Source organism: Rhinoraja longicauda, chromosome 6, assembly GCF_053455715.1.
Source record: "Rhinoraja longicauda isolate Sanriku21f chromosome 6, sRhiLon1.1, whole genome shotgun sequence".
NCBI classification, from domain to species: domain Eukaryota; kingdom Metazoa; phylum Chordata; class Chondrichthyes; order Rajiformes; family Arhynchobatidae; genus Rhinoraja; species Rhinoraja longicauda.
In genome coordinates this window covers 19,140,215-19,165,212 of record NC_135958.1, presented here as the reverse complement: position 1 = coordinate 19,165,212, position 24,998 = coordinate 19,140,215, and the positions used below count along the sequence as shown (strand labels likewise).

The 24,998-nt window shown below is 43.6% G+C and overlaps 1 protein-coding gene across 1 annotated transcript in view; it reads left to right on the top strand.

Annotated features, from left to right (window-relative positions):
• The window catches only part of fcsk (fucose kinase), a 134,284-nt gene that overhangs the window by 50,839 nt on the left and 58,447 nt on the right, over nucleotides 1–24,998 (top strand). The window contains 1 exon segment of the mRNA XM_078400619.1: nucleotides 18,421–18,471. Within this exon segment, the coding sequence (XP_078256745.1) occupies nucleotides 18,421–18,471 (51 nt within the window).

Below are 24,998 nucleotides of genomic sequence, written 5' to 3'. Positions count from 1 at the left end.
ATAACTGCAGATGCTGGTACAAATCGATTTATTCACAACATGCTGGAGTAACTCAGCAGGTCAGGCAGCATCTCGAGATGCTGCCTGACCTGCTGAGTTACTCCAGCATGTTGTGAATAGGCCAAATAGACTGTCATCCTAATGCCTCCCAACAAACATATTTTGCCCCTTTCAGCATCCTGAAGATATAAAATGCAGCATTGATTCTGGCAGACGTTAAGTACCTAATTGAAAGCTGAAATGCTTTTCTTCAAACTTATGAATAACTTTATTGAAACATTGTACAAATTGAGGACAGGGACATAGGAGTGGGAGTGACAAGTGACTCGAACCTCTGGGGTCACATTTGTGGACTGAACAGAAATTTCCACATTGCAGAAATGAATCATGAACAACGAATGAAATAAACTAAATTGGAAGAAGCATATGTAAATCAAAAGAAAACGTGTTTGGGGTTTTGGGCAGTAGGAAGCAAAAGTTAAAAGAGCAAGCACTAGATCTCCTTTAGCCTCCCGGGAAAATATCATGGCATGGAGAAGATGTTGCTGTGATGGGGGAGTGTATTTGGCTCTCTTCCAGGATACAGTATCTTCAGAATGTGGAAAGGGACAAAATATGTTTGTTGGAGGCATTAGGATGGCAGTCTCAGACTATTTGACCTTTAGTTCCCCGGCTTAGAACCTGGTCTGTTGTTAGTCGACTGTTCTTGTGTGAGGAATAAATATTTGTCAGCAACTGGAAACAGAGGTCAAGAATATGTTGACTATCATGTCTGGGATTAGATTCAGTTTGACTCCTACCTTGTAATTGTAATCCACAATCTCAGTTGAATAATACAGATGGATATGTGTTAAGAGCTCAAGGTATTGATATTAGATTTTTTTTTGTGCTACCAATTAACTTTTCACCTGCACCCTGGTAGGTGTTATTGCTAATTGGGTATTTTCTTCATATATCAGGAATGTCCATTCAATTAAATGTCTATGATAATGTATAGAACTTGTTCAGAGAGATTCAAAAGGTGGTGAGGAATTTGATTAATAGTTAGTTCTATTATATTGGGGAAAATGCACTGGTATTGCTCACCTGGGTGTCAGAGCTTCATTAGTTTCTCAGACATCAATTGATTGATATGAACCCATGCAGATGTTGCCATTTCATATACATTCACAATAGCTGTCCTGTAGTATTCACATATGACTCAACCGTGTCTACCCCTCTGTTCTACTTGGCGAAGGCAGTATGCAGTTGTGTCCATTAGCATCATTGAGTACCACTTGCACGTACACACACACACAAATTAATTAAATTAATGTTGATAATGGGCTAGATCTTAGGCCTTCTGAAAGTTTGAGCAATTTAATTATAATAGATTCCCAAAGGTGATGGAGTAGCAAATTAATATTTTAGTGCCCGAGCAGCCAGTAAGGCCTTAAAATCTCTAATTGCCTCCTGTATGAAATGCACAAGTGTCATCTTAGAAGTGCAGATTAGTGCTGCATGGGCATCTTCTCTGAAATGTGTCATTTTTCTCCTTGGTGAATTCCTTGGGCCTGTATTTCAACTTATCTATTTAGTTTCCTTCCATTTTGAATCTTTCTTGATTACTTCTTGGATGGATCATCCATGTACATGTATGTGAGATGAGCAGAGGAACATGCTTGATACTGATGCCCTCTCATTCCATGAATGTAAGCCAGGGACATTGTTGATTCACATAGCATGCATGTAATGAATAACTGCTAGAGTTCTGTTTATGCTTGTGGATTGTGCGTCAGAAAGAAATTCGATACCTTCAATAGAGGAGTAAATCTCTTTGAAGTTGAGGGAATGGGTGAAAGAGATTTATTTTTTTACTGATTATTAAAAGAATTTATCCAGTCACTTGGCCAAGTAGTTGCTAAGTCAAATAGTCAAATGTCCACAAATACTTTTACTCTGAGATGGTAAAAGTAGTTGCAATACTAGAAGCATTTTAGTATTGAAGATACATTTGTACAAGAGTATTTTATGTTGCGCTAAGTTCCTAGCTTCTACAGTTTCTTATGTCTCCACAGAACTTCCCTTTCTGGATTTGGTGTTCATTGTTACTATTCATGGGTCACCACCTGAAGATAATACATCTATGGCTTTATATTTTATCATCATTCTATCTTCAAAAAAAATGAAGCCTCTCCATCCTTGCAGACCACCTCTCCATAGTTCATTTATCAAGAGTTTCTTTAATTTAATCCTACTAAGTATAGGTTTCAAATACCTGTTTAATGGACAGCCTGTACATACACTGAGTTTGGAAGACTGGTGGGATGGATGGGGATGGATATGCTGGCTGCTGCAGGGCTGAAGGCATCCTCGTCCGTGTAGGAACCGAACATTTCCACATGCAATCTCTCCCTAGCCACTCCTGAACGGCATACTGGTAACAGTGGGGTAGCAATTGTTCTTGAATCTGGTGAATACATGCTTTCCTGCTTTTGTATCTTCTGACTGACGGAAGAGGGGATAAATAAGAATGATAGGGGTGTGAGTGGTTCATGATAATGTTGGCAGCATTCCCAAGCCAACATGAAATATAGATCGAGTCAATGGTGGGGGCTGAGAGGAGAGGCTGGTTTGTGTGAGTGATTGGGTGACATCCACAATTACCTGCATTTCTTGCAGTCTTGGGAAGAGTAGCTGCTGTACCAAGCTACGACGCACTCCAAATAGAATATGGTGCATTTGGAGAAATTGGTAGCGTCTTTGGGGACGTGCTCAATTTTCTTATCTTTGATGGGCAGTGAATTGCACATGCAGAGTACTCTCTGCCCTTACTACTTTGTTTCATCCAAGTGTTATAAAAGATGGAAGAGAACATTCATTAGTTGAGTGATGTGGCAGGAATAGATAGTGATCAAAAGGAGATTTTTTTTTTGGCAATGGGATCTCCATGGAAGTCATTAAGGGATGGAAATGGGAAAATGTGACTGGCGGTGGGATCATGTTGGGAGTGACAAACATGTCCAAGAATGATGTGTTTGATACAGAGGATGGTGGGGTGAAAGGAGAGGACCAGGAGAACTCTATCCTTGTTCCATCTTGGGGGATGGGGAGCAAGAGCAGAAATATGAGGCAGAAGATATGCTTGAGGGAAGAAAGAGGACATCTCGGGTGTCCTAGAATTGAAAGTCTTATCCTGGGAGAAGGTGGCAGAGGAGGAATTGAGAGTAGGAAATAGCATCTTTGTTAGAAGTAGGGTAGGAGCAAGGGTAGTCCAGATAGCTGTGTGAGTCGGTCTTCTCCATCACCTTGCCAAAGAAAATCCATAATGACTAAACCAAAGGAACGACATAAAATGAAAAATCTTTCAGAAAAGCTTACACAGAACCTATGTAAGATGCAAAGAACAACAAAACCCGAGAGCTAAGAATAAGAAAATGTTCTAGGATATTCAAGGCACAAATAGACAGCATTACAAATAATGTAAGTAAAGCATTAACACCTTCACCTGATCTCCCGGTGACTGAGCACTTCAACTCCCCCTCCCACTCCCAGTCTGACCTTTCTGTCATGGGCTTCCTCCAGTGCCATAGTGAGACCCAAATTGGAGGAACAGCACCTCATATTTCACTTGGGCAGCTTGCAGCCCAGAGGTATGAACATTGACTTCTCCAACTTTAGATAGTTCCTCTGTCCCTCTCTTCCCCTCCCCCTTCCCAGTTATCCCTCTATCTTCCTGTCTCCACCTATATCCTTCCTTTGTCCCGCCCCTGACATCAGTCTGAAGAAGGGTCTCGACCCGAAACGTCACCCATTCCTTCTCTCCTGAGATGCTGCCTGACCTGCTGAGTTACTCCAGCTTTTTGTGAATAAATACCTTTGATTTGTACCAGCATCTGCAGTTATTTTCCTACAAATTGCAACAAGATGTTCATAGATAGCTAGATGTATATATCAGAAATGGCAGTGTCATCAGAAGGAGGACATTCATCACTTCCCTTTTGATGACTGGTTATGAAATATGTCACAGCATTATCAAGACAGATCTTTCATAAACCTTGGCATGTGAAATATTAAGCATCCTCTGCGAGAAGTAACTTAAAAAAAAATCCATCTCAAATTCTGTCCCAGAAACCTGAACAATTTCAATGAAATACAGCTTTTATTATTTCACCAAGTAATAACAGCAATGGGGGAGGAGAGGGTGCTGCACCAATGCAGGAGAGGTTTGGGCCCAATGGGTCCACTTGGTCTAGTAACAATTAAGACATTTGGACAGATACATAGATAGGAAATGTTTAGAGAGGTATGGGCAAACACGGGCAGGAGGGACTAGTTTAAATAAGGCATCCTGTCAGCATAGGCAAATTGGGCCGAAGGACCCGTTTCCGTTCTGTATGACTCTATATGGAAGAACTGATTGTGACAACTGATCCATCCCTTTTTAGTTGATAGACAGGCTAACATCCTAAGATATAAAAAGTGCTACAGGAACTCTGAGGGTTAGGCCGCATCTGCAGAGAGAATAGACAGATGAAGTTTTGGTTTGTGATCCTTCTACAGACGAAGAAAGGTCCCGAAGCAAAATGTCGTCTGTCCAATTCCTCCACAGATGCTGCCTGACCAGGAGTTCCCCCAGCAGTTTGTTTTTTGGTCAAGATTGTAGCGTTTGCAGTTTCTTGTCCCTAATATTTCAAGGACATGGACCAAAATTGAAAATTACTGATCTAGGATGAGTGATTTACAACAAATTATTAAATATAAATTTTAACATTTTTTCCTTGCCTGTAGGCATCTTTCCGTGTTTACTCATTTCCACTTCTTACTCTTTTCATCATTTCCCCATCTTACTTTTGCCACTTTTCATATTCTCTATAACATCCTCCAGCTGCATGATTGTATTTTCACTCAAACCATGCAAAGCAAATTCTGAAACTATTTCAAGTTCCATTTCTTCTCTTCTTCACCCACGTCATGTCACACTTTCATCAGGTTTCTGATGTCTAAAATCAATGCAATAAAACATTAAAGTATATGTAATAAGTTTATTCACTCCATATTATTGTGTAGCAGTGGAATAAGTGGGAGAAACGATGCTGCTAGTTCAAAAGGAATGAAGCCAATTTTATTTTTTCATTTTTTTTCCAGACTAAAGCTAAAGAAGCAATTATAATTATGATTCAGAGAGTGAGAAAGGTAAAGGCAAATACATGGAGTGTAATTTGAAGGCTGTTAATATGAAACAATCCAAAGGCATTATTACTCACCATAACCTGAACCCCTCAGTTTTAAATTGTATTGATCTGTAAGGTAGTGCTAACCATTATCAAGAATATGTAGCTATAGTTTGCTTTAGAAATGTGTAGATATTGGCATTTGCAGGTGCAAAACTGATGCAAAAAGAGTAACTAAAGTGAAACTACACAAGTCTTAGTTTAGTTTAGAGATACAGCACGGAAACAGGCCCTTAGGTCTGTACCGACCAGCGATCCCCGCACATTGACAATATCTTACAGCCACTAGGGACAATTTTTACATTTACCAAGCCAATTAACCTACAAACCTGTACATACGTCTTTGGAGTGTGGGAAGAAACCAAAGATCTCGGAGAAAACCATGCAGATCACAGGGAGAACGTACAAACTCCATACAGCCAACACCCGTAGTCAGGTGAGGCGGCGGCTCCGGCCCGCTGCTGGGTAGTGGAGAGGCGAGGGTTGGCGGAGTCGCTGGTAGAGACCCATGGGGGGCTGGTGTAGAGACACGGGTCGGCAGCAGCAACATCGGTGGCCCCGGGGAGACAGTGAAGGTCAGCAATAGCAACGGTGGCGGTGGCCCAGGGGAGGTCGTGAGAGTCGGCGACAACAGCAGTGGCCTCAGGGAGGTGGTGAGAGTTGGCGGCCGTGGCAGTTTCGGGGGTTCGGCCGGGAAGGCGGTGAAGGTCGGAGAGGCGGTGGATGGTTAATGCAATGAGTGGGCTGAAATGGAGCAAACTCCTGCTGGACCAACTATTCTGGAACAGCTGCCCGAATTCCAGACTATTGATCCAGAACCAAGAATCCAATCATTTCAGCTGAAGAATTTAAATTCAAATAATTCAATAAATCTGGACAAAAAGCTAGTCTCAATTAAGGTAACTTAAGTAAATTAAGAGCTGCACAATGGTGCAGCGGTAGAGACCCGGGTTGTTCCCATCTATGGATGCTGTCTGTGTGAAGTTTGTACGTTTTCCCTATGACCACATGGGTTTTCTCCGAGTGTTCCGGTTTCCTCCCACATTCCAAAGACATGCAAGTTTGTAGGTTAATTGATTCTGTAAATTGACCCTAGTTTGTAGGATGCAAAACTGGGATAACATAGAACTAAGGAAGGAATGGGTGATGTTTCGGGTCGAGACCCTTCTTCAGACTGAAGAAAGGTCTCGACCCGACACATCACCCATTCCTTCTCTCCTGAGATGCTGCCTGACTTGCTGAGTTACTCCAGCATTTTGTGAAATAAATACCTTCGATTTGTACCAGCATCTGCAGTTATTTTCTTACACTACTTAGAACTAAGGAAGGGTAGGGAAAGAACGAGGAGAGGGTAGGTTCCTGTGTAATTACCTAAAATTGGAGCATTCCATGTTCATACCATTGGGTTGTAAGCTACCCAAGAACATTTCATCAAACACTTGCTCTGGGTCAGCCAAAGCCTACTGGATCACCCGGCTGCTAACTATTTTAGCTTGTCTCCTTCCCAATCCCATACAGACTTTTCTGTCCTGGGCCTCCTCCATGACCACAGTGAGGCCACTCGCAAACTGGAGTAACAGCACCTCATTCCATTTGTGTATCTTACAACACAATGATCTGGGTGTTGAATTCTCCAATTTTAACTTACTACACAACAACATCCCACTTCTTCCCCCCTCAAATATTTACCTCCCTCTCCCCTGTGCTTTACTTGGATGCTTCTATTTCTCCTCTCACCGTCTGCTTCCACCTACATTCCTTCCTCTAGCTCCACAATTTGCAACTCTTCAATCATTTTGTCTCACATTCTGTGTTTTCATCTCTGGTATTGGGGCTTTGTCCTGCCCCTCCTCTTCCACCTTTCTTCCACCCCCTCCCCCCCCCCCCCACCAAAAAAATCAATCTATCAGTCTGAAGGGTCCCGCCCAAAATGTCACCTACCCATGTTCTCCAGAGATGCTGCGTGACCTGCTGTTACTTCAGCATTGTGTCTTTTTTTTTTAACATGAAAGGCATGTTAAGTCAAATCAAATTTCTTGTCATATGCACAAATATAGTGAGGTAGAGATACAGTGAAAATCCTGCTTGCTGCAGCATAACAGATATGTAGACTCGGATAACACACAAAACATAAATTATACAGGACAGTGAAAACAAGACTATGCAAAACAAGATATTAGTGCAAAATCCAATGAGAAACCATGTCCGGGGTTGTGCAAGAGGTGGGCTGCAAAGTTCCTTTGCTGAGGTAGGATCAGGGTTGTGCAATCCAGTTCAAGAATCTTATGGTTGCTGCTATGGTTGTTAGAGTTGAGTAGCTGTTCCTGAACCTGGTGGGGTGGGACTTCAGGCTTCTGCACCTCATGCCCGACAGTGGCAGCAAGAAGAAGACATGGCCCAGATAGTGGAGATCGAGATAGGATAGATGCTGTCGCCTGAAATATTGTTCCGGAGACTGGGAGAGAATGTGCAAATAAGCACAGTGGAATGGGATGAATATTTGTCTTGAAGTATTTGATCTATGGTGCTTTCAACATGGGTTAGCAAACAACACTACCCTTCTAGACTAAGTTAATGGGTGAGGTACGTAGAACAAAAGAGTGTTAAACCCTCCTCCAACAATAAATACATCATGTTGGGAAGAAAATGGACAGGGGGAGAAAACTGTTGTATCAGCAGTGCTGTGTTAAGACAACTGATTATTCTGGGTCTCCCACTGAGCTAACTGATTTATACATAAATCTGCAACAGGCATGGCTGACGGTCTTGAGCTTTTTCAATCAGTGCCTGGACATAGAGTATTAATGAATGCAGCAAACTATTGCTGCTTGCACTTTCAGAATGATTGACTGATATTGGACAAGCGAAAGATTTCAGCTAGAATTCTGTTGTGATTTAATCTGCAGCCAAATGAGCCATTGAGCAAATTAGGACCTATATTTTCTGTCAAATGTTAACACCCTTCCGATAATAGCCATCAGTTGGGACATCAGTCTCACTGAAGCAAAAGGACAGTGAAGAAATCTGGGGGAAAACATGCTGCAATTCGAAATATACCAGTACAGCACAAGAACTAGTCCATCGGCCCACAATGTCAGTACCAAACTTGATGCCAAGACCATCTCTACTGCAAGAAAGAATTTTATTGTTCCATTTCATTACATTTTACAATAAAATACTCTTGACTCTGAACCAAAGTCCTATACAGCAGCATCATGACTTCTAATGGCTTCCCATTTTGCAGTTATCCTGCACTGAAAATACTGGGGGTTTTAAGTAATTGAATTGAAAGTTTAGCCTGCAATTCAGGCTAGTTCTTTCCCATTTGACCCATATCCTTCTAAACGTTTCCTATCCAAATACCTGTCAAAATGTCTTTTAAATGCTAATATAATACCTGTATCAACTACCTCCTCTGGCAGCTCATTCCATATACCCACCACCTTCTGTGTGAAAAAGTTTCTATTAAATCATTCCACCTCAACTTAAACCTATGTAATCTGGTACTTGATTCCCTTTCTCTAGGTAAAAGACTGTGCATTCACCCTAGCCATTCCCCTCATGATCATATACACCTCTATAAGACCACCCTTCAGTCTCCTCAATGCTAAGGAATAAAGTCCTAGCCTGCCTAACCACTCCCTATAGTTAAGGCCCTCGTGTCCTGGCAACATCATTGCAAATCTTTTCTGCACTCTTTCCAGCTTAACAACATCCTTTCTATAGCAGGGTGACCAAAATTGAATACGATACAATAAATGTAGCCTTACTAACATCTTGTGCAACTGTAACGTAACATCCCAACCTCTATGCTCAATATCTTGACTGATGAAGGCCAATGTACCAAACTTCTTCTTGACCACTCAATATACCCGTGTTGCCACTTTCAGGGAACTATGTACTTTCACTCCTAGATCTCTCTGCACTACTGTGAAGGTCCTGCCCTGGTTTGATTTCTCAAAATGCAACACCTTGTATTTTAATGCATTAAACCCAAAGATTTACCGAGAATAGGGGAATCAAGAACCAGAGGACATAGGACTAATGTTAGGGGGGAAAGATTTAATAAGAACCTGAGGGGCAACCTTTTTAAACAAAGGCTGGTAGATATATGGAATGAACTGAGAGAGGATGTAGATACAGCCACTATCACAACATTCAAGATAAACATTCGAACAGGTATATGGATGGGATAGTTTAGAGGGATGTAGGCCAAAGGCAGGCAGGTGGGAATAGTGTAGATGAGACATGTTAGTCAGCATGGGGTAAGTTGGGCCGAAGGGTCTGTGTCCATGCTCTATAACTCAAAACTTAATTTATAACTCCTCTGCCCACTTGCCCAGCTGATCAAGATCCTACTGTAATTTTTTATAACAATCTTCGGTACCTATGATATCACCCACTTTAGTGTCATTTGCAAACTTACTAATCATGCCTTCTACATTTGTTGATATAAACCACAAATAGCAATGGGCCCAGCAGCTCACTAATTACAAGCCTCCTGTCGAAAAACAACCTTCCGCAAAGCCAATTCTCTATCCAGTCGACTAGCTCTCCCTGGATCCCATGCAATCAACCTTCCAAAGCAGCCTACCATATAGAACCTTATCAAATGCCTTGCTGAACTCCATTGAGAGTGTCTACGGCTTAGCCCTCATCAACCTTTTCCATTATATCCTCAAAAAAACTCAGATTCGTAAGACACAATCTCCCATGTACAAAACCATGCTGATTAACCTTAATAAGCCCCTTTCTATGCAAATGTATGTATTCCTCAAAATCCTCTAAAGTAACTTGCCTACCACAGATATTAGGCTCACTAGTCTATAATTCCTAGGCTTTTCTTTGCAGCTTGTCTTAAATAGAGGCACAACATTAGCCACCCTCCAGTCTTCCAGAACCTCACCAGTATCTAATGATAATAATAATAATAATAATGCATTACATTTATATAGCGCTTTTCAAACACTCAAAGACGCTTTACAGGGATTACTAGAACATAGCGAAGAAAATAAATAGATAAATAAGTAAACGAACAGAAAAAGGAGACAGAAGGTGAGGTGACGGTCAGTGGTTGAAGGCAGTGCTGAACAGGTGAGACTTCAGTGATGTTTTGAATGTGGTGAGTGAGGAGGAGTCTCTGACAGTTTGGGGTAGTGAGTTCCAGAGGGTGGGAGCAGCGATGGAGAAAGCCCTGTCCCCCCAGGATCTGAGTTTGGTCCGGATGGGGGGGGACAGGAGGTTGGCAGCAGCAGAGCGGAGGGTGGAGGTGGGAGTGTATCTGTGGAGGAGGTCAGTCAGGTAGGATGGGGCCAGGTTATGGAGGGCTTTGTAGGTCATGAGGAGGATTTTGTACTGGATTCTCTGGGGGATGGGGAGCCAGTGGAGCTTGTAAAGGACAGGGGTGATATGGTCACGGATTGGGGAGTGGGTGAGTAGACGGGCAGCGGAGTTTTGAATGTATTGAAGTTTACTGATGATTTTTGAGGGTGAGCCATAGAGGAGGCTGTTGCAGTAGTCCAGACGGGAGGTGATGAAGGCGTGGATGAGGGTTTCTGCAGCTGTGGAGGAGAGGGGTGGACGGAGACGGGCGATGTTTTTGAGGTGCAAGAAGGCTGTCTTGGTGATGTGTTTGATGTGTTTGTCGAAGGAGAGGGTTTGATCAAAGATAATTCCAAGATTCCGGATGTGAGGGGCGGTGGATACTGGGAGACCATCAATATTGAGATGAAGTTTTGGGTGGATTTGGTGAGCGTTTTTGGACCAATGATGATGATTTCGGATTTGTTGCAGTTGAGTTTGAGGAAATTTGATTGAAGCCAAGATTTTATTTCAGTGATGCAGTTTGTCAGTGTAGAGTGTGTGGTGGTGGAGATTGACTTGGTGGAGATGAGGAGCTGGATATCATCGGCGAAGCAGTGGAAGTTGAGACCATGACGGCGGATTAATTGACCAAGGGGGAACAGGTAGAGGATGAAGAGGAGGGGGCCAAGGACTGAGCCTTGGGGGACACCTTGGGGGAGGGGAGCGGTGGGGGATTTACAGTTGTTAATGGAGATGAACTGGTGCCTGTCGGAGAGGTAAGATTTGATCCAGGATAGGGCTGTGCCGGTGATGTTAAAGGAGGTTTCAAGTCGGGTGAGGAGAATGGAGTGATTTATGGTGTCAAAGGCGGCGCTGAGGTCAAGTAGGATGAGGATGTTGAGGTTGCCAGCGTCAGAGGAGAGGAAAAGGTCGTTGGTGATTTTGAGGAGCGCAGTTTCAGTACTGTGGTTGGAGCGGAATCCGGATTGGAAAGTTTCATACAGGTTATTGGTAGAGAGGTGGTATTTGAGTTGAGAAGCTACAGCGCGTTCCAAAACTTTGGACAGAAAGGGTAGATTGGAGATTGGTCTGAAGTTGTTTGGGGTGTCAGGGTTGAGTCCAGGTTTTTTCAGAATGGGGGTGACAGCAGCGATTTTGAGGGATGGCGGGACGATGCCAGTGGACAGGGAGGAGTTTATTGTTGCAGTGATAAGTGGAGAGAGAGCAGGAAGGCAGGCCTTGACAAAGCTGGAGGGGATGGGGTCCAGAGAGCAGGTGGCACTTTTTATTCCTGTGAAGAGGTCAGAGAGGTCGGTGGTGGAGACTGGGGAGAACTGAGGCAGGGGTTGACAGGATAAGGGGGAGCAGGTGGTTTGAGGGGGAATAGGTGCGTTAGTGGTTAAGGTGCTGTAGATGCTGTCTATTTTGCTTTGGAAGAATGAAAGGAAAGAGGTGCATTTGTCAACTGTGAATGACTGGGAAATGGTGTCCAGGGGGCTGAGGAGTTTGTTTATTGTAGAGAAGAGTGCTTTTGGGTTTCCGGAGCCAGAGTGAATTATTTGAGAGTAGTAGGTGGAGTGGGCACGGGAGAGGGCATCTTTGTAGTGCTACAGGTGGTCTTTGTAGGCTTGGGAGTGAATTGTGAGACCTGTTTTGTTGCGGAGTCTTTCAAGTTGGCGGGCATGGGTTTTCATCATGCGGAGTTTAGGGGTAAACCAGGGAGCAGAGTGGGTGAAGGAAACTGTTTTGGTTTTTATAGGTGCAAGCTGATGATTTACATATGATTCACATATCTCAGCCATGGCTTCTGCAATTATTTCTCAAGCCTCCCACAGTGTCCTCAGATATATCTGCCAAGCCCAGGTGATTTATCTACCTTTATACATCCAGCACCTCCTTGAGCGTAATACAGGCTGTCCTCAAGACAACTCCATTAACTGTCAGTACAATAAATGCAATTCAATCCAACAGTCCTTCCTCGCTTCCTGCCGTGCTCCTGCCTATCCTGTCCACTGAACCTGCTTTCATCAACTTCCATACAGACTTCAAGCCTCTCACCTGCCCCAGTCCTGCATTGGATCTCATCCCCTGCCAATCTAGTTTAAACCCACCAGAGCACTAGCAAACCAGCCTGCCAGGATATCCCTTCTTGTACAGATCGCCTCTGCCCCAGACGTGATCTCATTGGTCCAAACATTTGAATCCCTGCCCCCTGTACCAACTTCTCATTCACTATCTTCCTATTTTCCTATCCTTACCCTCACTACCATGTGGCACCAGGAATAATCTGAAGATCACTACCCTGGAGCATTCTAATCCTTTGCCTAAGTATGGGCGGCACATCAGTAGAGTTGCTGCCTTACAGGACTTGCAGCGCCAGAGACCTAGCTTCAGCACACCGATTGCGGGTGCTGTCTGTACAGAGTTTATACATTCTCCCCGTAACCAGGAAGTTTCTCCGAGATCTTCGATTTCCTCCCACACTCCAAAGACATACAGGTTTGTAGGTTAATTGGCTTGGTATAATTGTAAATTGTCCCTGGTGTGCATAGGATAGTGTGTTAGTGTGCAGAGATCGCTGGTCAGCACGGACTCAGTGGGCCAAAGGGCTGGTTTCCGCTAAAAATTAAAAAACTCTAATTTTTTTTGCAAGACTTCATTCATTTCCTACCTATGTCTTTCAGCTGTTCACTTTCCCTCTTGAAACTTTCTTGAAGCCACTCCAAGACATCTTGGACCCTGGAACCAGGAAGGCAACACACCATCGTGGCGTTTCGATTGTTGCCATAGAATCTCTTGTCTGGCCCCCTAATTAACGAGTCTCCAACCACAATAGCTCTGCCTGACATTATCCATCCCTGTTGTACCTCAGAACCAGGCTTGATGTCTACAGACCTGCCTGCTACTGGTGTTCACCCCTGACAGGTCACTCCCTCAACAATATCCAAAAGGATATACCTACTTTGAAGGGGAATGGTCACAGGTGTCACCTGTACTCACTGCCGCTTCCCCTTCCTCATGGTCACTCATCTACTCTCTTTCTGTACCTTAGCCATGACCGCTTCGCTATAAATCCTGTATATGAAGTTCTCATTTTCCCCAACAATCCTCAGGTCATTCAGCCACAGCTCCAGTTCCCTTACGTGGTTTGTAAGGAGCTGCATGTGAACACACTTTCCATAGATATAAGAAAATAACTGCAGATGCTGGTACAAATCGATTTATTCACAAAATGCTGGAGTAACTCAGCAGGTTAGGCAGCATCTCGGGAGAGAAGGAATGGGTGACGTTTCGGGTCGAGACCCTTCTTCAGACCCTTCTGATGACTTTCCATAGATGGAGTGTATTAGCTACAAGGAGAGGTTGGACAAACTTACATTGTTCGCTCTGAAGCGTCGAAGGTTGAGGGGAGGTCTGATAAAAATATATAAAATTATGAGAGGCATAGATGGGGAGACAGTCAAAACCTTTTTCCTAATGTAGAACGTATATGATTGAACGGTATAGATTTATGCTCAGTGAGGCAAAGTGTAAAGCAGATGAAAGATGCAATTTTTTTACTCTGTGATTGGTGGAATGCACCAGTGTGATGAATGATGAAGGGTCTCATCCTGAAACATCACCCATTCCTTCCCTCCAGAGAAGCCATTGAGTTACTCCAGCATTTTGTGTCCATTTCCTCAATGATGGGATTTATTTATAGAAAAGAATATGACGTATATTGCACTGTTCGTGACGTTGGGGCATGCCAACTAAAGGAGCAATTCTTGACGTTTTGGGTCAAGACCTTTCTTCAGACAGAAGAAGAAGGGCCCCGACCCAAAACGTCACCTATTCCTTTTCTCAAGAGATGCTGTCTAACCCGCTAAGTTACTCCAGCTTTTTTTCTCTATTTTCCGTTTAAATCAGCATCTGCAGTTCCTTCCTGCACAGCAATTCTGGTGTGGACACGTTTTCTATGCACCTTCTGTAGGCCAGTTATGTATTGTCTGTGCTGTTGATATCTCACTGTTTTAATACGAGGCAAACCTGGCATTCAAAGCAGCACAAATCCAGGCTTGCTCGCCAGTATTTCTTTGTGTGCCCATTGGTGGAGACTACTGTCTGGTGAGGACTTTTTTATAATGACATAGAACACCTGTGGTGAGAAATGGGTGTCTATGCATCTGTTCTGGTATCCGATCCAATTTGAATATTTCTGTCATAACAGTGTAGTTTACCATTATGAGACAAAAATTGTATTTCCATAAGTGACTAGTAAAAAGAGAATTACTATTCTCAGGGAGCATCTTGTGGCTGCCTCTTTGTTAAGTCCATGAAATCATGCTGGATTCAATAATCTAAAGACCGTGCTGTGATACACCATATGTATACTAAAGAGCAAGTTTTTATTTCATTTTAACTAGTTACAGTATTTCCATGCTCAGTCCAAACTTCTCCCTCCTGCATTTCTGTTTCCATCATCTTTCTTCTATCTGACTTCCTTTTCAAAGAACAATTTGCTTTTTTCTGTCTCTCAAAGTAGCTCACAGTTCTTTGATCTGACTCACTCTGAAGATTCTCAAAACCTTGTCAGATTTATCAAAGCCACTCGGATCTTGGCCTTATGTGGATTTCTCTCTCTCAAATCTCTCTAGCATTGTATACTTTTTTACACTTCTGGTGTTTAAAAAATAGTGACAACCAATTTTCATAAAGTGTTTCAGAGCATATAGGGAAATGCTTTATACAATAGCTTTTTGATTGTTGAAATCTGTAGCCCTTCTGACATGTGAGATGTTTGGAACTTTGCCCTTGCCACACCACCATGGTCATAGTTAGACTTTCCTTGGATCTCTCCTTGGAATTTACCTTGGATCTCTAAAGTGCCGCTTTAGAGTGTGATAATCAAACTTTTTCTGCCTCGGGCTAATATGTCGCCTATATTTTGCCCAGCTCACATGGAGCAACTAGCATGTTCAGGAGTTATCTCAACACAGATTGTGTTTCTGGCCTAGCTCACCTTCGGTGCTGGCTCGAAGGGCCGAATGGCCTCCTCCTGCACCTATTGTCTATTGTCTATTGAAATTAACGATTGATTGAAGACCTGGACGGAGATAGAAAGATGGAGTGAGCCTTGGATCCAAAGCCTCTCCTGTATTGGTGTAGCACCTTCAACCCCCCCCCCATCCCCCTCATCCCCCCTCCTCCCCCCAGACCCACTCCATCCCCCCTGCCCTCACCACTTGCCCCTCCCCTCTACCACCCCCACTCCCCCCAGTCCTGCCTCCACCCCATTCCTCCCTCCCCACCCCTATTCCCCCCTCCCCTCACCCCCTCTCGCCCCCACCTCCCCCCACCCCCACTCTCCCTGCCCGCACCACACTCTCCCCCCCACCCCCAATCTTCCCTCCTCCCCACCCCCACTTTCCCCAACCCCCACTCTTCCTCCTCCCCACCCCACCCTGGCCTCCTCCCCAACCCAACTCTCCCCCCACCCCCACCCTCTCCTCCCCCCCTCCCCCCACCCTCTCCTCCCCCTACCCCTCCCCCCACTCTCTCCTCCCCCACCCCCCCTTACCCCTCCCCCTCCCCCCCACTCTCCCCTCCCCCACCCCCACTCTCCATTGCCCCCCACTCTCCCCCACCCCCACTCTCCCCCAACCCCCTCCCCCCCACCACCACTCTCCCCCCACCCCCTCCACTCTACCCCCCACCCCCGCTCTCCTCCCACCCCCAACCCCGCTCTTCCCTCCTCCCCACCCCATCCTCCTCCCCAGTCCCACTCTCCTTCCCACCCCCACTCTCTCCTCCCACCCTCCCACTCTCCCCCACCCCCACTCTCACTCTCCCCCACCCCCCCTTTCCCCACCACCCCCCTTTCCCCCACTAAATCGTGAAGATGCCAGATTATCGGAGTTTGACTCGTAGTCAGAAAGTGAAGAACTGGGGATTTTGGTCTTTCAGAACATTAACAAAAGCCTTCAGATATACTTCTCCTGATCTCAATGTCCTTTACTCTGTGGTGACTCAATTATTTGAGTATATCGCCCCATTTGTTGCTGCTTTAAAGCAATGTCCTAAATGTGAAATCAATTGTGATAGTTTACTGCAGTGCACTTTTGTATTATCGTACTTGATCCTGTAACGGTATTGGCAGTATTCTGGATTTGTTCTGTGGTGTCTATAAGCAGGCCTCTATTTCTAGGTCGAAGATTGACACAAAAAGCTGGAGTAACTCAGTGGAACAGGCACAATCACTGGAGAGAAGGAATGGGTGACGTTTAGAGTCGAGACCCTTCTTCAGACTGGTTAGGGATAAGGGAAACAAGAGTTTATAGCCGGTGATGTGGAGAGATAAAGAACAATGAATGAAAGATATGCAAAAAAGTAATGATGATAAAGGAAACAGGCCATTGTAAGCTGTTACAATGGTTACAGTGGCCTGTTGCCATTATTATCGTCACTTTTTTGGAGGAGATTGGGGACTGGAGAATGGTGGGACATTGGGTTGTCTTTAGGCATTGATTTAATTATTCTGACATGGGCCAGTCAATTTAGTTCAGGCAATGCCAGGCAGGAGCTATTCCCATATTGCTACCAGTATAAGCAGTATTTTAGAATGTTTTCCTTTAATTATCATCATAATTTCTGGAGGCATTGTGGTGTGCAGAAACATGAAGGCAATATATGACAAAAAGCAACGGGATAATGGCCAGATATTCTGTTTCTAAGTGTTACTTGTTGCAGAAATGTTGTTGAGGACAGCTGGCTTGAGAACTCAAATCTTCAACAGCTTTTAAATTTTCTTTCATATTTTTCATTGCTTTTACTGGGGACTTTACTGAAAGATCTTAATTCTCTCAAAAACTTGAGCTTAGATTCGTTTTACTTTTCCTAAAACTTCAATTCTGCATTATGTTTGGAATATGCAGTCTCAGTAGGCACACTGTCTTTAATTTCCTATCATGCTTCAGTCTGCTTCAGTGAATTGCACTGCAAAATATTTCCATGTGGTTACCAACAGGTTCTATAGGTTAGTTTTCTTTGAAGAATTTTGAAAGCGATAGCTCAGCTGAGAGAGACTGCATGTTCACAATGGTTGCTGTCTGTGTAGTTTGCATATTCGCCCTGTGACTGCGTGTGTTACCCCTGGGTGCACCAGTTTCCTCCCACATCTCACAGATGTGTGGGTTTGTAGGCTAATTGCCTTCTCTAAATTGCCCCTAATGTGTAGACAGTGGATTTGAAAGTGGGATAACATAGAATTAATGCAAACAGGTGATAAGTGATTGGCATGGACTCGGTGGGCCGAAGGGACTGTTCCCATACTCTATCTCTAAAAACTAAAATTAACTTACATGAATATGCCAGATTACATGGTTTTGCATTCAATGAACTGTCGGTGGCATATTGAGCTGAATGATATTAAAAAAAAAGGGTGGGCCAGAGGAGAACACCCAAATGATAAACCTAGAGTTAATTTCTGAAGCCAACTAATTTGTGGTTATTTCTTTACTTTTGTGAACTAGAGGGGTAAATGTACCCCAGGATCTCATTATCCAGTGACTCTGCTTGACTTTGGCAAGTGACACACTTTGGCACAGACAGGCCCCAGCATGACTGTGACGCCTTCCACAGGGCATTCTAGTAAAACTCCCTTTGTAGTCCCACATAAGAAGGGTGACAATTCATACGTTCCACTGAGAAACTGGTATCTCTGAAACAGTTGTGTGGTATTAGCCAATATCTTTATAAAGCATGGGGAGCCTGTGAAGATAAGCAAAAAAGTCTGAAGAAGGGTCACAATCTGAAACGTCACCCATTCCTTCTCTCCAGAGATGCTGCCTGGCCCGCTGAGATACTCCAGCTTTTTGTGTCTATCTTAGGTTTTCCCTCACAGTTTCTTATCTCTTTGTTCCAGGTTGTCACCTCTGATGTACTACGGACAGCACGACTATTGATCCTCCACATGGTGAGTCATTAAATCCATTCATCTCAGTCATAAAGGGGAAGGTTGTTTACAAAGGGGAGCCTGTCTGACTTTAGTTAGATAACAAAAATGTTGGTGAACAGCAAATGCATCTTTTCAATCACAATCACAATCATACTTTATTAGCCAAGTATGTTTTGCAACATACGAGGAATGTCATTTGCCATACAGTCATAACAATAAAAAGCAACAGGACACACAAAATATATTTTAACATGAACATCCGCCACAGTGACTCCTCCACATTCCTCACAGTGATGGAAGGCGAAAAAAAGTTCAATCTCTCCCTTCTTTGTCCTCCAGCGATGGGGGGCCTCTAACCTTCCGTTTGGGGTACAATCTTGACTCCCGTAGCCAGCGGTGGGCCTTCCTCATCGGGGTGATCAAGCTTCTGCATCGGGGAGGAGGGGGGGGGGATTTCAGCTCCCCCGCGCAGGGCAATCTACCCCAGGTCGGGGCTTGTCGAATGTCGTGCGGCTTGGAGCTCCTGACCGGTCTCAACCCGAGACAGCGAGCTCCTTGATGTTAAAGTCCGCAAGCCGCGTTGGAGCGTCGATCCAGGCAAGGAATCGCACACTCAGATGGTAAGTTCACGGCCCAGTGGTGGGGCTCAAAGCCAGTCCCAGGTACAACTAAAATCTTGTTTGAGGCAACATCACAGACTTGGACAATACCCAAAAACATAAATTATACATAAGTAACATGAAAGTTCTGCAAGACAGTGAAAAGAAAAGCACTGTGGGGGGGAAAAAAGCAAGACATTAGTGCAAAACATGAGTAAACAAGGGAGTGGTAGATCCCTCCGCCATGTAGTTTCACCAAGAAAGAACATACGCATATAGTATCTCCTTTCCTGATCTCAATGTGAGTCCCATCTTTCTAGACAACAAATTACCCTTGACTAATTTACCAATTTGTCCAGAGGAAGCTTCCACAAATACTAACATCGTAACCACCAAGCATTTGTTGTTATTGATTCTTCTATGAGGCATCAATACTTCACCGTTGTTCCTCAACTGAAACTCTTAAATCCATCAAAATAGGCAACTACGTTTAGTTCAATATCTCATCCGAGAACCAGCAAATCAAAAGTACAACAGCACTGCAGTGTTGTATGGTAGTGTCTGCCTCAGTTTGTGCAACTGGAGGTTGAACCTACAACCATCAGACTCTGAGATAACTGTGATACCCACTGAGCTGAGAGGACTCCACAAAACTGTTCCTTGTCTTGGCTGCAGCATTGCAATAAAATGACTGGCACTTCCCTTATACCACTTAATGTTTGCCTCGCTTGCACTGAGCCTTGTGTAGCAAGAGCCTCCGAGTTTAATTTGTGATCCGTACTGCATATGGTGATCCTGGCCACAGCATGAGGATTAGAATAGATTCCAACATTTGTGGATTCAGAGAATAGAACGGTGAATTAGAGGGAGACTCTCCAGGGCCGATTTTACAGCATTATGGGCCCCCGGGCAAAGCAGTGTACTGGGGCCCCTACCGTTACTCTCCCCCACCCCCCTTTCCCTACCAGCCCCCCCCCCTGTCGTGCCGGCGAAAAGCACTTACCGAAAAGCACTTAGCGATGGACTTAGGGTGCTACATTGTTGCGAAAAGCACTTACAGATTGCTGTGAGAAGCACTTAGGGATCGAAAATGTTGCGAAAAAAGCACTTATTGAACCTACATTTTTAAAGTAGTATTTATTTATTGCAAGTCACTTAACATACACAGATCAGCATGGGGCCCCTATGCTCGTGGGCCCCCGGGCAAGTGCCCATCAGGCCCATGCGTTAAAACGGCCCTGAGACTCTCATTACTTTTCATTCAAATTAATCTGTGTTTGCGCACACGTGCATGTGTATGAGCACTTGTTGAATAGATGCTCCAAAAGTGAACTATTATCCTGTTGACACTCTCTCTCCAGGCTCGTAATCTCACATAAATAGAAGACCATTCGGCTCATGGAGTCTAAACTGTCTCACAGAAGAATCCCGTTACTCCATTAATTCTCTGATGCTGTGAGGTTGTGGCTTTACTAGCTGCGTCCCTGTACCACCTGAAAGAGCAAAGTTATAAGCTTGTAGGACTTAAGGTGAGGGGTAGAAGACATGGTGAAAAATAATTTTTAAACAATCTAAAAATTGTCCAAAGACGTACAGGTATGTAGGTTAATTGGCTGGGTAAATGTAAAAATTGTCCCTAGTGGGTGTAGGATAGTGTTAATGTACGGGGATCGCTGGGCGGCACGGACTTGGAGGGCCGAAAAGGCCTGTTTCCGGCTGTATATATATGATATGATATGATATGATATGATATGATATGATATGATATGATATGATATGAAATAAGGATTTTTTTGCCAGGATGAGGTCCTACTTGAACAGTGATAACGTGGTCTGAAACTGTCAGCTCCACAGACTAGTCAGCCTGCTTACCAGTTGCCAGGGAAACTGACTGCAGAATAATTCTAGAAAAACCTACTTAGACTAAAGGCAGAAAGTCATGGGCAGCTTGGAATTTGTCACACTGTACAATTTTAGTTTTAGGGTGATTTGCATCAGTGACAGATATCTTGTGCTTGATATTATGAATGTCATCTTCGGGAAGCAGCTTTCACAGAGGCTTAGCTAGGAGGAAGTTGTAAATTAGATAATAAATCATTCTAACAAGAAGTAGAAAAAAGTCATATAGATTATTTCAAGTTTTTAGATGCCCACTTTCTTCCTTGTTTCTCCTACGGGCAGTAATTGAAGTGTGTACAGGTTAAGGCAATATCAGATGATTTGAAAATAGAAAACCTGTGGTACCCAGTGGCTCAGACAAGATAATAGTCACCACCTCAATAATTACCACCAGTAATAATGCTGACAATAATCCCATGCAAGACAAAAGCTCTTTTAAAAAAAGGTTAGATTAATGACTCGGCAACCAACACAAGTCAGCACAAGTGACCATTTAATGGAGACACAAGAGACTGCAGATGCTGGAATCTCGAGGAAAAAACAAACTCAAGGAACAGTGGGTTAGGCAGTATCTGGAGGGAAATGTCAGACAAAAAACCTTTTACTGTACCTTGGTACATCTGACAATAAACTAAACTAAACTAGACATTTGGCGACCGAACCCTTCTTCGGACTGATCGTTTTATGAGTCCGTTACTCTGAACTCGACCGAGAGAGTGGTGAGAATGTAGAATCACAAGCACATGGGGCTCAGGAGGCAGCCACCCCACTCTGAGATCGAAGATCACAGGCACGTAACATTCCGGGGACTGCAATACTGAGGGAGTGCTGCATGCTCAGTACTATTGAAATTAGGATCTCCACCTTCCCCCCACCCTTTACTGGAATACAAAGGTCCATGGCACGATTTCCCATCTCCAAAATTCTGATCAATGCTTATTGTTGTATTTTGTGTGATCATGATTTCCTAGTTCCTGGGGTTATTTTTGAGTCCACTTTTTAACTCCTGGTAATGTTCAGTGACATTTAATGCAGTGTGTATAAAATTATAAGGGGATTTGACAGGGTGAATGCATGGAGTCTTTTATCCAGGGTAGGGAATCAAGAACCAGAGGACATAGGTTCAAAGTGAGCGAGAAAAGATTTAATAGGAACCTGAGGGGTAACCTTTTCATCAGAGGGTGGTGGGTGGGAATGGGCAGCCAGAGAAATTAGTTGAGGCAGGTACAATAACAACATTTAAAAGGCACTTGGACAGCCACATGGATAGGAAAGGTTTAGAGGGATACGGACCAAATGCGGGCAGATAGGATTAGCTTAGAAGTGGCATCTTGGTCAGCATGGACGAGTTAGACAAATTAGCCTGTTTCCATGCTGTATGACTTTACGACATCAAGTCTCAGTAGAAAAGATGGAATAATATACATCCAAATTCTAATTTATTGTAGCTTTCGGAAACTAGGTCTTCAATCTAGGACTTAGTGTGGGATCCAACAACATTGAAAATACTGTTCCTACGAATTGTAGAAATCATGATGGAATTGAGCCTGGGGCATTCTTAACCTGGATCTGTAAATTGTCAGCGCAAATAAATCTCTAACTAAGCACCTGTTTTCCATCTTATTAAGCAAAGTTGTAGTGGTAGTTTATTTGCAAGAAATAGAAATTTCATTTTGGTAGCCTATGCTACAACCTGACCTTTGAGTGCTTAATGCTGTTCTATGTGCTAAAATTAGAGAGTGTTCCATTTCCTAATGCTGACATCCCTCCCTCTGGTACACAAAATTCACATAAAAAATGTGAAAAGGATTGTTTCGTGCTGTGCAGAAGGATTGGGACAGGTTGGGTGGCAAAGATGTTGCAGATGGAATACAGCGTGGCAAAGTGTGCGGTCATATACCTTGGTAGTAGGAATAAAGGCATAAATTATTTTCTAAATGGCGAGAGGATTCATAAATCAGAAGTGTAAAGGAACTTGGGAGTGCTGATGCAGGATTCCCAAATGTTAATTTGCAAGATGAATCGGTAGTCAGGAAGGCAAATGCAATGTTAGCATTTATTTTGAGAGGACCAGAATAGGAAAAAAAGGGATGCAATGCTGAGGCTTTATAATGCATTGGTCAGACCGCATTTGGAGTATTGTGAACTGTTTTGGGCCCCATATCTGAAGAGGGATGTACTGACGCTGGAGAGGCTCCAGAGGAGGTATGCGAGAATGATCCTGGGGATGACTGAGTTAACATATGATGAGCGTTTGACAGCTCTGGGCTAGATAGAGCTCTTAAGGGTAGCGGAGTCAGGGGGTATGGGGAGAAGGCAGGAACGGGGTACTGATTGAGAATGATTAGCCATGATCACATTGAATGGTGGTGCTGGCTCGAAGGGCCAAATGGCCTACTCTTGTACCTATTGTCTATTGTCTACTCGCTGGAGTTTGGAAGGATGAGCGGGTATCTGATTGAAACTTACAGACCAATGATAGGCTTGGATAACGTGGATGTGGAGAGGATGTTTCCACTAGTTGGACAGTCTAGGACCAGATCGATGGGCCAGATGGCCTAATTCTGCTCCTATGACTAATGAACTTATGAACTCTCCCTCTGTCTATGTTTATATCCACATCATTTATTTTTTGATATGGACAAACTCCATCACACAACATATTTAAGGTAAATCAGGTGGAATTATAAAGGAACAAATGAATCTTGAAAAGCACAGCAATTTGAATAAACGTAAACCAGCAGAAGTGAGTTGACAGGAGCGCTGTAATATTCTCTTTAATCAATACTGGTACTTGCCCTCCTTTCTTTCCTTCTCTATCAATCTTGAATGCCTTGTGTACAAGAAGACATAAAATTCATTTCTGCTCCACTTTTTAACCCGGCCTCTGTTATTGTCAGTCACATACTCCTAATTGTGCACAGAATTACCGAACGGTTATTTGTATGAAAGAAGACTATTCAGCCCACACCATTCAGGAAAGCATTTGATCTTAATGTTTGCATTTGGTTTTAAATCTTGATCTGGCTAGAAATGGATGTATTTTGTGGCTCCGAGTAGAGTGATTCCATCTGGTTCACACCCCAGAGCCCTACATTTTATTGTCTCTCACACGCCTATCCAATTCCATTTTGAAGGTGCATTGCAGTATTTTCCTTTTCACAGAGCTGTCAAGTTATTCATTGTAGTGAAACCGTACAAGCCTTCTCCTTCTAAGCAGAAAGAAATAATTGGAAGTAGTCCACATTGTGAATTGAGCTGATGCTTTTGGTTCCTCTCAATGGTCCAAGAATGCTGGCACTGACTGGAACAGCCCTGCTTCCTACAGTTAACCCATGTATCATAAATTGATACTGCTTCATAACATGCCATATTTACCCCATGAAAGATGGTGGGGGAAATCCTGAAATTACAACTCACTTCTAAATTAGTTATTTATTTGATGGTGGTTCCTCTGCTTCCAGACAGACTTTTCAACCCATTCTATAAATTGCATTGGGTCGGTTGTATTTTATGCTGGGCAGAGTAAATGTCAAGTATCTATCTTGTTAAAGCTGAGGATTGGTTGTTGCTGTGTGGCAGCTGCCCAGTTAATAAAGTGACTGTGAAATAACTGTCCTGTAAGAGTCAGCAAACTCTTGGGCCTCGGTCCCAACTGCCCCATTCAGCAATTGGTCCCGTTAACTGGAGGAAGGCCAATCACTCAGCACACTCAGACCTCACAACCACCAGAAGAAGCAATAGACTTTTTCATTACGGAGGGATTGTTTAACTTTGAAGCCATTAAAGTCATTAGGTATCTGTCATCAGCTGAGTAGATAAAGGAACCGGTAAAATTGACCACACATGCATTTATATACTTCTCTGACCTCAGCACGTCCCGATGCACTTTATCGCTAATGAATTAATTTTGAAGTGAAATGTAGTCACTGTTGTTATTTGGAGAAATGCAACACAATGTGCCACACTGGAAGACCCACAAACAGCAATCTGTGTTGTGTTGGGCAAGAGATATACACCGATGAGCCAAAACATTATGACCACTGC